At 44.5% G+C, this 15,265-nt stretch overlaps 1 protein-coding gene across 3 annotated transcripts in view; it reads left to right on the forward strand.

Moving 5' to 3' along the window:
• Positions 1 to 520: 520 nt before the first annotated feature.
• The window catches only part of ARID5B (AT-rich interaction domain 5B), a 175,667-nt gene continuing 160,922 nt past the window's right edge, over positions 521 to 15,265 (forward strand). Inside the window, exons 1-2 of one of the 3 annotated variants that reach the window (XM_081861124.1) lie at positions 521 to 541; positions 2,502 to 2,756. Coding sequence is in view for 2 of the 3 variants with exons in the window: in XM_081861123.1 (XP_081717249.1) it covers positions 2,032 to 2,052; positions 2,502 to 2,756 (276 nt within the window). In the remaining variant the exon portion in view is untranslated. Of the gene's footprint in view, positions 542 to 1,553; positions 2,053 to 2,501; positions 2,757 to 15,265 lie in introns of those variants that run through there. The other 2 variants (XM_081861123.1, XM_081861122.1) reach the window with 2 other exon arrangements.

A 15,265-nucleotide genomic window follows, 5' to 3' on the forward strand; every position in this document is an offset into this window, starting at 1 on the left:
TGCGATCTGGAATGAGTATGCGAGGGGAAGGGGGGGCAGAAATCCGCCGTAAACCTCTTAAATCAATGAAGTTCCACGTCCCACGATCTCGCGAGCCCCCCACCCCACCCCACCCCACTCCGATCGCCTCCCCGACTGTATTAATTTCATCCACGTGAATATAATATTCATTAAAACTAATCCTGTTTCAACCCGGCGCTGTGACTTAGATGTGAAACGTTGCGAAAGCGTTAAAAATAGCTTGCCAGTCATTTCGACATCCTGTAATTTTATCGCGGATCAGATTACAACTCTCATACTGTACAGACCTTTATTTCCCCGTATAGTACATCATGCTTATTTCACCCCCCCTTTCTCCCCCCCCCTTTTTTTTTGGAAGATCAACTACGCTAGCTTTGGTGCCAACGGTGTAAAATCTGGAGAGAGAGAGAGAGAGAGAGAGGGAATGCACCATTTTCTATCAACACTGCGATGTGGGGGGGGGGGAGCGCCTCCCTTCTATAGGCTGCTGGTGGGAAATCAGAGATCGCTGCTGCTGGTGGTGTGTTTTTTTGCTTAGTTTTTTTGGGGGGGAAATTGCTATTTGATTGCATTCGCTATCCCGGGTCTCTATCCCGCGTTCCACCCCACCCCTCGCACCCTGGTTCTGTGGCTCCCAAGTTTCCTTTTAGGGACGCTGCTTTGCAGAGCTCCGGAACAATCAAGCAAATAAATACCTCTATTACAAGCAGCTGATTGTCTTATGGGGGTGTGTGTGTGTGTGTGTGTGTGCGCTCCCTCCCCGAGCCCCGGCTACTAATTTTAATTTCGGGATACATGGAACGAGTTTCGAAATGGTTGGCCCTCCCTCCTTCTCCCCCTCGAACTATTACTGAGAGAGAGAGAGATCTGCATTCTCTGCCACTTTAAAACTCCGTATTCCCGTATCGCTTGGTTATATAAACACATTAGTATTTGAGCGCGCCCTTGCCGGAGATCTGCATTGTAAACACGTAACTGGGATGCGAGTGTGTGCGTGTACTTCGAAAATCGGAAGAATGTACACACGCCGATCAGGCGGAGCCCCGGGCCGAGCGGTCCCCACATATTGATTTATCATGCCGCGTTTATTGTTCTGTCCTCTTAATAAATGCAATCATAGCTCGCTGCCTGCTCAATATCGCTCGCAAGATCCCGTGATCGGGGGTGCTTCTGGGAGCCTTCGCTCACCGCTCCTCCTCCTCCCCCCCTCTCAAACCCTCTCTTTTGCAAAAGAGAACAAATGCATTAATATTTATATGTTTATATAATCGATAACCCACTTTCTCCCCCCAGCTCTCGCTCTCTCGCCCCCGTCCCCACGTTAAAATACTAGCACCAGGCATCTATTCTAACCCGATCAAGAGTTTCTTGGGGTGGGTGGGTGGGTGGGTGGGGGGAATATGGCAGTACGGGAACGTAATCTAACTATCAAACAAATCTACATGTCTAATAAAAGCAAATCTGTTAAAGAGAATTAGAAAGAAGAACAGCGCCTCTGACTCTCTGCAGGAAATGTTCTTTATATTAGACATATACAAGCAGGTCCTGTCAGATGAGCAGCTCAATTAGACCGCCTTTCCGCCCGGCAAAAATGGAACGGTCCTTTTGTCTGGCACTTCGGGGGCTCCGGGGGAATACGATCCTGTTTCTGCAGAGATTCGGGCGCTGCAAGATTTTTAAAAGCGCCCGAGACCCCGAATTTGCCTGGACCCATTGGCTTCTGAGCTGCGGTTGGGTTATGCATTGACCGGTATTACCTGTGCAGATCGGTAGCAGCCGGGCTATAAGCCCCTTGTTTTCTACGTGGTTTGGAAATTGGGAGTCGTGACCATCTCTCGGCGGGATTTTTGGATATTTTGGGCGTACCGGGGGTGTAAGGTTTGCATTTTATATTGAGGCTCGGGGCCGGCTGCTGCGAGAGATCGCTTTTCCCTGCCAGGACCTGATGCAATCCATTCAAGCCAACAAGTTTGGAGAGAATGTTGAGTTCAATCAATTCAGAACGTCGAGATGGAGCCCAATTCAGTTCAGGTATTCGGTTCTCCTCTCTTCTTCGCCTCTACACCCCAGATCCCGGCACCCCGGATCCCCTAGACACCCACCTTCACCTCCCCCAAACTTTCCAAGAACTTTTCCCCTGTAATTACCATTCCACCCCCTCTTTTTTTTAAAAAAAGCCTTTGCTGATCATATAGACTGAGACACACAGATTATTATAATGGTGACTGTGATCGGATTTTTTGCCCCCTTCGGAGGAAAACCAGCCTGGCTCCTCAACAAATCCCCTCCTCATCTTAGAGGTTGTGATATTATTTCTTAGCATGTGTTTGATTTATGAATGTCTTTCTCCAGTATGTTCTGATCAGAACTGGCTGTGTGTGTGTGTGTTTTAAATGAATTGATCTGCGATTGCTGATTATTATTATTTTTCTCTCTCCTCCCCCCCCAATCCTCCTCCACCCCTTGTTTATTCCTTCCAGTGGGTCGGATCTCCGTGTGGTTTACACGGACCGTACATTTTCTACAAGGCTTTTCAGTTCCACCTTGAAGGCAGACCAAGAATTTTGTCCCTTGGCGATTTTTTCTTTGTAAGATGTAAGCCAGAGGATCCGATTTGCATAGCGGAGCTACAGCTGCTGTGGGAAGAAAGGAGTTCCAGGCAACTTTTATCCAGCTCCAAACTTTATTTTCTACCAGAAGATACTCCCCAAGGCAGAAACAGTGACCATGGCGAGGTAGTAAACATACGTTTCTCTCTCTCGGTGTGTGTGTGTGCCTGTGTCATTGTGTGTGTGTGTGTGTGTGTGTGTGTCTCTGTGTTCTCTTTTCCGCCTCCCCCCTCCCTTGCTTGTAATGTTTATTAAAGGACAGGGTTGAAATGTTCCTTTCTGCCGGCAACGTGAGCTTCTGGTTTTTTTTAAGGGCTTGTGCCATTAAGGAAGGGCTGCAGCGGGTGGCTGCTGCCAGACTTTGCCTGTCATCTGTAGAAAGGAGGACTGCGCAGAATGTTCATATTTTAAAGCAAGCAGCCCAATAACTTGGTTGCCTCTGTGTTGAAGGTGATCTTTACTTACATCACCTCCTCCTCCTCCTCTCCCCCCCTTCCTCTAACGCTGCTGTCGAAGCGTCCTCGTCACATGCTTGCTGATTCCCCTTCGTTGCTTGTATTTGGGGGTGTCTACACCTCACCCCCCGCAAAGTGAATTTAAACATTGTACACCTCGGAAGGGTTTCGTTCCTCCCCCCCCCCGTTCTTCTTTTTTAGGGTGTGTATGTGTGGGTTTGGGGTTTTTTTGTCTTCAAGTATTTTTGATATGTTGGAAAGAAGGCGGAAATTACGAAATGGAGGCAACGAGTGAGATCAAAAGCGATTTCGCTGGCAAAGACGTGTTGAATAAAGTGATAAATGACAGGTACTGGAAATAATACATTCAAATAACTTGCAGAGCTGCCTGGGCGGATTTCAAAGCGCTCCGGTGTGCAGTAACCAGCACAAACACGTTAAGCATTAACAGCGAGCCCCGCTTTGCTTTCCCCGGTCATGATTGTTATTATGCCTGCCTCAATGTACTGGCTTAACACAATTACTATAAAAAGTGGACATTTTCCAGAAAAAGCGTGGCGCGGGGTAGGAGTACGTTGCGGGGGGGGGAGTACAGATGTCTGAATGAGGCTTCTCTCGCAAGGCTGAGATCCCCATGCACGTTTCCTTGGAAGCCCCATTGAACACAGTTGAACTTACTTCCGAGTAAACTCGGGCTGCGCGGGACTTGCTTCCAAGCCAACCACGCCGGGATCAGGCACCCTGGGGTGGGGTGGGGTGGGGGTTGCAGCTCCCTCCCCAGACTAGCTTGGGTGCAAGATCGCGGACTTACTTTCGAGTAAGCAGAGGTGTGGCGTGTGTGTGTTTCGGGGACTGGCTTTGGTTTTGCGCGTGTGGACTACCTTGTCAGGCTGCAGCCAATAAACTTTGAGACCCGAGAAAGTGCCCGGGTGCAGTCCAAAAGGGAAAACGGAGACGGGGGGGGGGGAGAGTGGAGACGTTCCGATCGCCTGCGGGAGGCGGAGATCGGGAGAGAGAGAGGGAGGGAGGCGGCGGCGCTGCTGGCTCGCATTCACACTGTATTCTTCCAGATCTGTAATTTCATGTATGCCCGCAATTCCGCTGGCTACTCGAGTCAGCTGACTCTGCGCTGTGTTCCTGAGGAGGAACTATTTTAAGGGCCGGCGAAGAGCGGCGCTGTGTTTATGCGGAGAGAGAGAGGTGGGAGCATTTGCAAAGGCGCATCATCATCAGAATAATAACAATAGCCAGATGTGAGGCTCCTTGCAGGCGCGGGGGGGGGGTGAGGGGCAACCACCGGCCGAGCCGGCCTGCTTGCTTGCAGCTCTTGCCTCACGTCCACGATGCTGACCCCCCCCCCAACCCACGTCGCCGCCGCCGCCCTCCTTTACAAGCCGAGCTGCCAGTTCCTTCAACAATCGATAGTCTGATGGAGTTAATTGTAGTTCCACTCCCCCCCCCCCTTACAGCCTCTCCTCTCTCCCCCATAGCAGCTCCGCGATCAAGACTCCTTTTGGATTATGCCTTCTTTAATTTCTTGTGTGAGGAGCCACGTTATGACCATTTAACATCCCCCGCCCAGCCTACAGAGTGCTTTAGTCCTATACTCTAAATGTGCATTTTTGATTGATCGGCACCCTCTCCCCCCCCCCCACGCCCTTTCTTGAATTGACATTTTGGAATATGGAAAAGTTGTTGGAGGGGCAAGAATGGTTAGGACTCCAGAAACCCTGTCCAGGTTGACCCCCCTTTGCAGACATCTCATGGCTTCCCCCCACCCTTCAACTTTCCCGTGCAGCTGTCTCTCCTTCCCCCTCCTCTTTTCACTAGTACTTATTATTTGCTTTTCAAATTTATTACTTCAACATGGTCTGTGATCTGGAAAGGGGAAGGATTAAATATCCTCTCTCTCTCTCCCTCTCTCTCCCTCTCTCTCTCTCCCTCCCTCCCTGCTTCCCCTTGAAAAGACTACAAGAATAATAGGCCACTAAACCAGACAGGAAACCATTGGAAATGTTATTGAATTGTTTTAAATTTAACACATCTATTGAAAACTTAGAAATATTTATACATAGGCATTTGAGTGCCAGCCTGATTCCGAAGTAAGTGCCACTTGGTTCAGTGAGGAACTGCAGGGCAATTCTGCACATATTCTCAGAAATTAATCTGTCTGGGTTCAGTTGGGCACAAGCACAATTTGGGCTACAGGCCCAAATGAATTGCTGAATAACCCCCTTTTTTCAGTGGGCTGAATCCAGGTGTAGGCTGGATTCCTAACCCTACTTACTTGGGGTTAAGTTCCATTGAATTCAGTAGGACTTACTTCTGAGTAAACCATGTTGGGACTTAGTCATGCTTACAGTACAATGGGGGTTAAGTGACTCATGAGAAATTGTGTGTCCCATTGTTTCCAGTGAGTCTAAGCCAAACTGAGTCTGGAGTCAACTCAGTAAGACTGTCCTTTTCAACACATAACTTGAGGAATGTAGTCTATACCAAAGGATAATAGGGGCACACTCCTAAGCAGACATACTTAGGAGTAAGCAGTATTGAGAGGTGTAAATGTGTGTATAACAGGGCTGTGTGACTGAAAGGATTTAAAAATGTATTTTGAGATCTTGTGCAGTGAATATACGTACACACACAAACACACACACAGAGTGAGAGTGTATATATGGAAGGGTTTGGGAAGGGTGGGGGATGGGCCACAAATCATTTTAATATGCCTTAATGACCATCTCATGTTACTGTGGTATGAACATCAGAGGAAATTAATCCGACCATTACAAGCCAGAGTGTTCTTTTGATTCAGGGATTCTCATCTGCATCTGCATTCCTAATATTATGCATGATTTCAGGTTTTTTAAAAAATAAATAAGTAAATGCAAACTGCTAGCAATTAGCTGTATGATTATACTGGGTATATTTCATTAGGGGCCCTTGACTGAGGCGTCTCTGAATTATTCAGCCGTATGAGAAAATCATTTTTTATGGAGATAATAACACACCTTGAGATGATGCATGCAAATGCCTCGCATGGAATGCTTACGACTTGTATGTGAAGCAGGTATAGAAAATTTTCCTGATGTGGTTCAGTTTTACACCCCAGTGATGTAATTTTCCCCCGCTGGCCTCAGTTAGTCATTCATTAGCAGAGTAGCAGCAGCAGCAGCAGAAACAGCAACTGCACACACTGATACTTGTTTGGCAAGGAGCCTATAGAAACGTGTACTTAGAGCCAAGGCCTAGAGAGGGCAACATAACACTCCCATTAAGAACTGTACTTTGTTTTCACTTACTCTATTAACTTGTTTATAGACACCAAAATGATTTTTTAAATAAAAAAATCATTTATTTTAAATTGTTTTAGATGATAAAATTCCATTCGTGAATGTTCAGCAGAGACAACTACGAAAAAGAAGAAAAAAAAGCTTGCTGATTGGCAGTTTCTTTCTTAAGGGAAACATTTCAGCATTCTTTCTCGGTACAGAGAGCAGTTATTTCAAGTAACTTAACCACAGTAATAATTCTTTTATGTAAATGACATCAACAGCTATTTCTGAAGCTGAGAGATGAGGCCGTTTTTAACAAAGTCTCATGTAACCCTTTGTATGTCTGCGTCCTGGACATGGAAGAATTGCGCTTGGTATAATTTAGAGAGAAAGCAACAGACAGGGCTTAGGGAAAGAAGTGTGTGGCAAAATATAATTATATGTTAAGCACAGTAGATAAAATGTGGTTGAGCTGCCCCCCCCCCCCGCTTTTCATTATGTGGATTGTAAATCTATGGTGTCAGCGATTTTTTTGTGAGGTCAAAGGTCAACAGAGGCACTTGCTCTGAGCAAAACCAATGTTTAGCAGAGCACTGGATCTTATCACAGGCTGGTGATCAGCTTCTTATGAGATTGAATGATAGTCACATGTGTGCATGCATGTGTACTGCATGTCTGATGAGAACTGCAAGTGGTTATTTATGAATTTATCGGACTGGTAATATCCAAGCTGCATCTGTTTTATAGGATGAGGTCTCAAAATGTGTGTGTATCCGGACTACTTTGTACTATTCATTTACAGAAAGCAGTTCTGAAGAGAACAGTGTCTGTCAATCTCACATGTGGGTTGTGAAAGGCACGTGGTTTTTCTGTTCTGCCATGTGTGTGCATGGTGAAATAGATGTGTACTTTTTTTTTTTTACCGCACAGGACAAAACTGCAGTAGGGTTTGGGTAGGAAATGGCATGCTGTGTGAACTGCCCCCCTGACAGTCAGATCACATGCTTGTTTACTGAGAAGTAAATTCCCCTAAGTTCAGTAGGACAGAAATCATAGTATGTACTGTACACATAGGCTTGTACCCCGATCCTGTGCATATTTACTCAGATGTAAGTTTCCAGTGTGTACAATGTGGCCTGTTTCCAGATAATTACGTGTAGCCTTGTAGCCTTAGTACGCTGCTTTTGATGACATGTTTCAATGGACCGCTGTGTGTTTGGTTTGATTTGATCAGAGTTGGGTGCAAACACTGGCAACTCCTATTGTGCAATCCCTCTCATCCCCTCTGTGTTTATAGGTAACCAATTTAACTTGCGAAGCTAGAAAAGGCTCACATCTAGTGAAAATATACTAAACTTTAAGGTATGAGAGTGGGAAGGGCCTAGCTACATGTCACATATGTGTGGGAGCCTAGCAGCACTATCCTGTGGATATTTGCTCAAAAGTAAGCCCCATTGCATTCAGCGAAGCTTGCTCGCAGCTAAGTATGCCAAGGTTTGCAGTTTAATTCTAGACATTTTTATCTCCATGATCTTGATACCTGACTTGCCTAGCTTCTCAGGAATTGCTTTGAGTTAATATTTGCATTTTGAGACTAACTTTTAAGTATTGCTTCATGCCCAGCTGATATGTAATGTAATTCCACGAATTCACTTAAGCAAATTTTTAAGAAAAGCAACACTATTTCAACTTCACATCAGTAGGACTACAGTTTTACTGGTTGAACAGCACAACCCTACTCCAAAGTAGGCCCCACTGAATTCAATGGGATTCAGTAAAATGATATGGAATTGCAGCCTTAGTTATGCATCTTATGAATACCAACAGCGGATAACAGTAGCTTATTCCTGGAGCTCCACTTTTGCCCCATTTCCTTTTTTACTGATAGACTTCAGGTCATAGTCCTCTACCCACTTACTTGGAGTAAGTGAACTCAAGGGGATTTACTTCTGAGTAGACATGTATAGGATTGCACTGAAAGTGGAGTGGATTTGGAAGGGAATTGTACTTTGAGTTCATCATGACAGAATAAGACCCATTTCTTGCGGAAGATGAGCTCACCACAGATGGTGTGGTCTGTTGAATTTCGAGTAAAAATGGTGGTCCAACAGCAGAATCCTATTAATGTCTGCTCAAAAGCAATTCCTATTCAGTTCCAATTGGACTTAGTCCCAGTTATATGTTGAATGGCAGCCTCAAATCTGTTGTTTACATGTGCATTTTGTTACAGTCATGTGTGTGTGTGTGTGTGTGTGTGTGTGTGTGTGTGTGTGTGACTCATAGGTCATTCATTTTGCAGAGTGCATACTTTCATCCAAGTCCCAGGTTTAATTTCTGGCATCTCTCAAAGCAGAGCTAGGAATGACATCCAGCTGAGATGTGGGAGAGCAGCTACTGGTCTGGACAGTGAACACTAGGCTAGGTGAGAGCTGGTGTAGGGTTGCAGCTATGAGTAGGAGCTTAAAAAAAAACAACCCTCTGGGTGTCACCCAGAAATTTCAGCCGTTCTATCCAATCTGCAATTTGAAGTAAGAATTCTGACAAACTTTACAAGCTGGTTATAGGAATTACTGAGATGATGAGTCTTCTGAGCTGAAATGCTTTGAACTGCCAAATGCATTCCATAAATAATGTTACTGGATTTATAGCCAGATACTGTACAGTGGTACCTCAGGTTAAGTATTTTATTCGTTCCGGAGGTCTGTTCTTAACCTGAAACTGTTCTTAACCTGAAGCACCACTTTAGCTAATGGGGCCTCCTGCTGTTGCTGCGCCGCCGGAGCATGATTTCTGTTCTCATCCTGAAGCAAAGTTCTTAACCTGAAGCACTATTTCTGGGTTAGCGGAGTCTGTAACCTGAAGCGTATGTAACCTGAAGTGTATATAACCTGAGGTACCACTGTATTATGGACTTTTGTTAGACCCAGTTACTTTTTTGCTGTGTTCAGAGGGAAATTGTGCCATTCTCCCCATGTGGGAATTTTGAGTTTTTAAAAGGTACAGAGTGGTACCTCAGGTTACATACACTTCAGGTTACAGACGCTTCAGGTTACAGACTCCGCTACCCCAGAAATAGTACCTCGGGTTAAGAACTTTGCTTCAGGATGAGAACAGAAATCGTGCTCCGGCAGCGCGGCGGCAGCAGGAGGCCCCATTAGCTAAAGTGGTGCTTCAGGTTAAGAACAGTTTCAGGTTAAGAACGGACCTCCGGAACGAATTAAGTACTTAACCCAAGGTACCACTGTAATTAGACTTTTTACACCCTTGGCTTAATTTGAGGCCCTCCTGTAGACTTCCAAAGGGTGTGTCCTTTCTCTTCTGCTTCCCTCAGCAATGGCAACACCTTTCAGGCATGCATATTCCACTTATTAAAGCATGATGGGGACGGGCAGGGGATCATGCTAATGTAGCACCCATTTCCCATACGTGCATGCTCGAATTAATTCACATTTACAAATCAGGCAGACCTGTAATTGCAGCATTAGAGATGCACGTTTGACATTTATCGTGAGCTGTTCCTGAAATTGATAATTGCATAATCACTCATTGAAGCTTTGCCTCAGGTACATGGATGAGGAAGCTGTGGCCCTCCAGAGGTTATTGGACTCCTTCTCCCATCTTTCCTGGCCATTGGTCATCCATGATAGGAGTCGCAAACCAATACCCTCTGGAGGGCCGCAGCTTAGTCCTGAGATAGCTCAGTTGGTAGAGCGTGAGACTCTGAATATTAGGGTCATGGGTTTGAACCCAAGGAAGGGCAAAATATTACCATATTGGGGGGTTGGGCTGAATGACCATTGTGCCCCCTTCCAACTCTGCAATTCTGTGATTCCCCATCTTACCACAGAGATTCAAAAGGATTAGTAGCATTATTTGCACCCCTGGTGGGGGCCGATTTCACCAAGCCCTAGGCAGTGGCGTAGCGTGGGTTATCAGCACCCGGGGCAAGGCAAGTAATTTGCGCCCCCTAACCCATGGATTTGCGCCCCCTAACCCGTGGATTTGCGCCCCCTAACCCGTGGATTTCCCTAACCCCCAGATGTTGCGCCCGGTGCGGCCGGCCCCCCCTGCACCCCCCACGCTACGCCACTGGCCCTAGGTACGCCTCTGATTGCAGCCAGTATTTTTTAAGGCTTTTTTGCAGTTGCTGTTCCCAATCTGATCAGTGATGCAAACATTAAACTCTTGTCTTTGGAGAATAAAAAGCTTTTACATGCTACACCCTCAAGCATATTAAGATACTGAGCAAGATGGGTTTTTTTCTTTTTTTCAAAAAAAAGTTCTAATTGAGTGTTTTAAATAAGCATAGGGGCGAATTAATTAGGCTATACTTTATTTTTAGTTGCTTAGTTACACAGTAGTATATTCCTAAGCACAAGTGAGATAAATTGGCTGTGTGTGTGTGTGTTTGTTCCTGTGCTACTTTATCCCTTAATCATACTTACTGAATTGCTCAGGAGGCTAAAGCGCATATAGATTTTGTGATTCCTAATATTAACACATGTACAAAATGCTTAGGAAGGAGAAAGCATATTCTGGTCCAGCCTCTTAGGTGTCTTAATTTAGGGTATTTACTCTTCCTAAGGGGAGCAATGGTTGTTCACAGGTAAGGGTTCTGGAGAAATCGAACCCTGAAAGTGCTTGTTGGGGCATTCATCAGCATTTGACGTAATGCCCAAAACTCTTAGAGCAACCTTAAATGCTTGATTTAAATGCCTTTTCTTTGTATCCTGTGTGTGTGTCCCCCCCCCCTAAACCCAATCGGGCTTTAACTCTACAGAGACAGGTGTATATTTGATTAGTAGTACAAGTGGCATTTCCTACTTCATCATTGCAATGTTGTCAGTAGCTCAAGAGGATGCTGGCAGTGACTACAGTGTTGGACCAGTAGTGCTAACTTAGCATGTGGAAGCAGGGCTGTAGCCAACATGTTTTCTGGGAAGGGGCAGTGAAAAGCTGTTCTCTGAAATCCTAGAGCAGCGCTTCTCCAAGGGTGTGATGTGCCACACTGGTGTGGCAGGAGAGGATGGCAAATGTGGCGCCAAGATTCAAGGACAATCAAAGAAACATTTAAACATTTCAGTGTAGTATAGCCTATTATTTATTTATTTTATTCGCAGAATATGGATAGATACATTTTTTTCAATGAGAGCAAGAGCATCATGGGATACCGAGGACAATCCAGAGTTGTGGTTCAGAATCGCTGTTCGAACAGAGTATAGCATTGGCTGTTCTTCTGCAGTTCCACACGACATATTGTTGGGAGCGGGGATTTTTCAACTCTGACAAATGTGAAACGTCAGAAAAGATAAAGGCTTCTTTGTGTTAATGAGGAGATGAGAGTTTGTTAGTCTCAAATTAGACCTAATATAAATGAGATTACCCGGCCAAAGCAAGCCCATACCTCTTATTAAGTTTGTTTACGTTCCTAAGGTACATATGTAAGAGGCTCATTTAGAATTATATTTTGGGAATGATTCATGTTCTTCTGTAGCTGCATTGTTGTATACTTTCATGATCATGCCCCATGATCTTATTATAAAGTAGTCGTGTTCTGTTATAAATCAAGCACTGCTAGGAGTTGTTTCTGTTTGTTTTCCAGTGTGTTTCTTATAAATAAATAAAATTGGGGTGGCATGAGCAATTTTTTATTCTGAAACTGTAGTCCAGAGGAAAAAGTTTGAGAACCACTACAACTCCCATCATCCCTGACCACTGGTCCTGCTATCTAGGGATGATGGGAATTGTAGTCCCAACAACAGCTGAGGACCCACGGCTGAGAAACACTGCTCTAGACCACTGGCTTCCAATTGGTGGTCTGTGGGCTCCAGGGGGGTCCACGTAACCCACTCAGGGTTCCGTGGCCCTATTCACATAATGAAAACTTATCAACATTTTCAAAACGAGGGGTGTCCATAGCTTGGCTTTTGAAAAACAGGGGGCCCACAATACTTAATTAATTGGGAACCACTGCTCTAAACAATTACCCATGAAAAAAATATTCCCTGCCCCACTGGAGAGGCGATACCGGGGTAGATGGACCAAGGATGTGATTTGGTATAAGACATCTTCCTGTATACCTATGAACAGAGCCACCCCCCTCATCTCACCTCCCTGTGCTCTGTTACTTCAGGCAATTTCCCAGCCAAGCTCTGATGTTGGCAGTGAGCCAGACTGTGGAGTAAAGTTTCCTGGAGTGATGGGGCCTGGCCATGTTAGGCAAAAGAGTGCTCAGATTCCCTGCACCTGTAAGGAGATATAAAAAGGTGTTAATAAGCTGGGAGAAGGGAGTGGGGGGAAATACACACTTTAAAATTATCTTGGCATCTTAAATAATTGGGATTTCTGAGAGTAATATAAATTCCTCCTTTTTTTGTCCTCTCATTTGTAAAATAACTACTTTTTTTGGGGGGGGAGGGCAAAATACGCCAATTAACAAACTGCTGAGTTGACACAGAAAACCCATCAATGCTGGAACGGCTCTGCTGAATCCTAAGAAAGGGACAGCTGACATAAAGAGACCTCTCTTTCTTTGAAAAACAACAACAACAAATAATGCAAAATGAGTAATATGCTCATAGGAATGCACTCATAAAATACAAACTGTGGAGGTTTGAATGAAGTACAGTGGTACCTCTAGATGCGAACGAGATCCGTTCTGGAGCCCCGTTCGCATCTAGAAGCAAACGTAACTAGCGACGGCACATCTGCGCATGCGCACGTTGCTTTTCGCCACTTCTGCGCATGGGCAAGTGGCGAAACCTGGAAGTAACGCGCTCCGTGACTTCCGGGGGTTGCCGCAGAGCGCAACTCGAAGCACATTCAACCCAAGGTATGACTGTAGTCCCTTTGATATTGGATCTTTATTCAGATATATCTGCAAGTCTGCAGTAGGCTCAGGTGGCTTTGCACAGGTGCTTGTCACATGTGGAACGTGATACAGTTTTTTGCATTTTGAAAATAGTGGCATGCAGGAGTGGGAAAGTAAAACAGAGCCCTTTAATAAAGATGGTATTTACCATGGGAAGGTGGCACAAAGGCATGGAGGTGATTAATTACTCGGATTTCTAAACACACCTTTGTTAACATCCCTACTGTCCCCCTAAAGGCAAGACTGTCACAATTGCAGAACTTAGTGTAAGGACATTGCATCTTGGTCCAATAATATTATCTTGACAGAATTATGATGTCCTAATTCTGTTCTCAAATGGTTCAGTAACTCATAAAAGGAGGTAACATACAGATTGGCATGTACTTACATCTCTCTACATCACCCATGCATGTCTCTCGTAAAAATTAGAGCACGTTGCCCTGTGTTTTATATGTGAAGGTAGTAGACACAAATAAACGTTGCTGCCGCCATAAGAAACTAAGCTTCCAGCCAGGAAGTTCCTCATTCCAGTGTTATCTCTACCATGAATTCACAAGGTCGCCTTAAGGAAGCTATCACAAATGCAAAAATTGAGATGATAATGCTGGCCATAACACACGTGAAGTGGTTTGCTGCTATGAAGTGCTACAAAAATGCTAAGTATTATAACTGTTAGGGATTGTCAGTTTTAACCCAGGTTTCTTCAACCTGGTGTGCTCCAGATGTTTTAGACAACAACTCCCGTCATCCCAAACAATTGGCTGAGACTGACGAATGTTTATAGTCCAAAATATCTGGAGGATATTTGGTTGGGGAAGGCTGTCATAGATTAATCAATCAGTTGATTGATTGACTGGGGCAACAGGACAAATTTTAATTAGTGGGTCTGAAAGTTCAAGGCATTTTCTTGTCTTCCTTTGGAAGAAGATTCTGATGTGTGTGTGTGCACACACACATATTCTTTTACATGCAAAAGCAATAGATTTTCTTTTCTTTTTTTAAAAGAGTGGGCACTGTTTGCCTTGGGGCTGCTATTGTGACGCTGTGAGCCTTGGATTTTTTCTGCACATTTTAATGTTGGCTGTGAATGATGTACTGATTGATAGAGATATCAAACAATAGAAGATTATGGCAAGAAACCCAGTGTACAGACTCAGTAGATGTATGTGAAAACTGCCCCCATTGTTCTGTTGCACTCAGTAGTGAGTAAATTATTTACAGATATTTGCTAATTAAAGCACATATTGTTTTTCCCAGCACAATGGGGCATAAGGCAAACAAAAGCCAAAAAAGAAATCAGCTTGCATAATTTTCATTTGAGTAACGCAGTGTATATTACTGCTTGGTAAGAAAAATATGTATGTAATCTGCACAAAAAAGCTTTTCTCAGGGTAACCAGAGAAGGCAAAAAGAGCAATAAATTGCTTGTCAACTTGCCTAAACTTAAATGGTTCCTGGAGTTCAGTAGGCCATCTGATAGGAAAACATTGTGACTGAACCTTATTTTCTCCCTTGGTCACAATTTCTGTCTGCAGTGGCAGATAGAAACTTAATTGAAAGCGCACACACACTATATGGGAGTTGCAGCAGAAATTAGAAAGTATAATATTTCAAAACTTGACCCTTCTAACCCTGCAAGATTTACTAATAGCCCAGAAAAATTGCAACACTGCTTTCTAGTACAATGCAGTAGCTGTGGCTGCAGTACTTAATACATGTACTGGTGAGTAAGCCCAATTGAACACAGTGACAATTATTTCCAAATAAACATGCATAGGATGGCACTGTAAGGGACTGAGCTATGAACCTGACAGCTCCACATTAAAATTGCCCGTCTGCTACAAGCAGAAGCTGTGACACTTCTGATGTCACAGCTGTGAAGCGGCAACATTAACAAGAAAAGGGCTGTGACAGCGGCGGACAGTGGTCTTTCAAATTTCAGCTGTACCCTGTGTGAGGCCAAAATTTGGCTCCTCCCCACTTCTTGCCTTCCATTCTGCTAAATTCACTATGTTATAGTTTCAACACCCTGTGGCA

Source organism: Podarcis erhardii (genome assembly GCF_964252035.2).
Source record: "Podarcis erhardii genome assembly, chromosome: 5".
Lineage (NCBI taxonomy): Eukaryota > Metazoa > Chordata > Lepidosauria > Squamata > Lacertidae > Podarcis > Podarcis erhardii.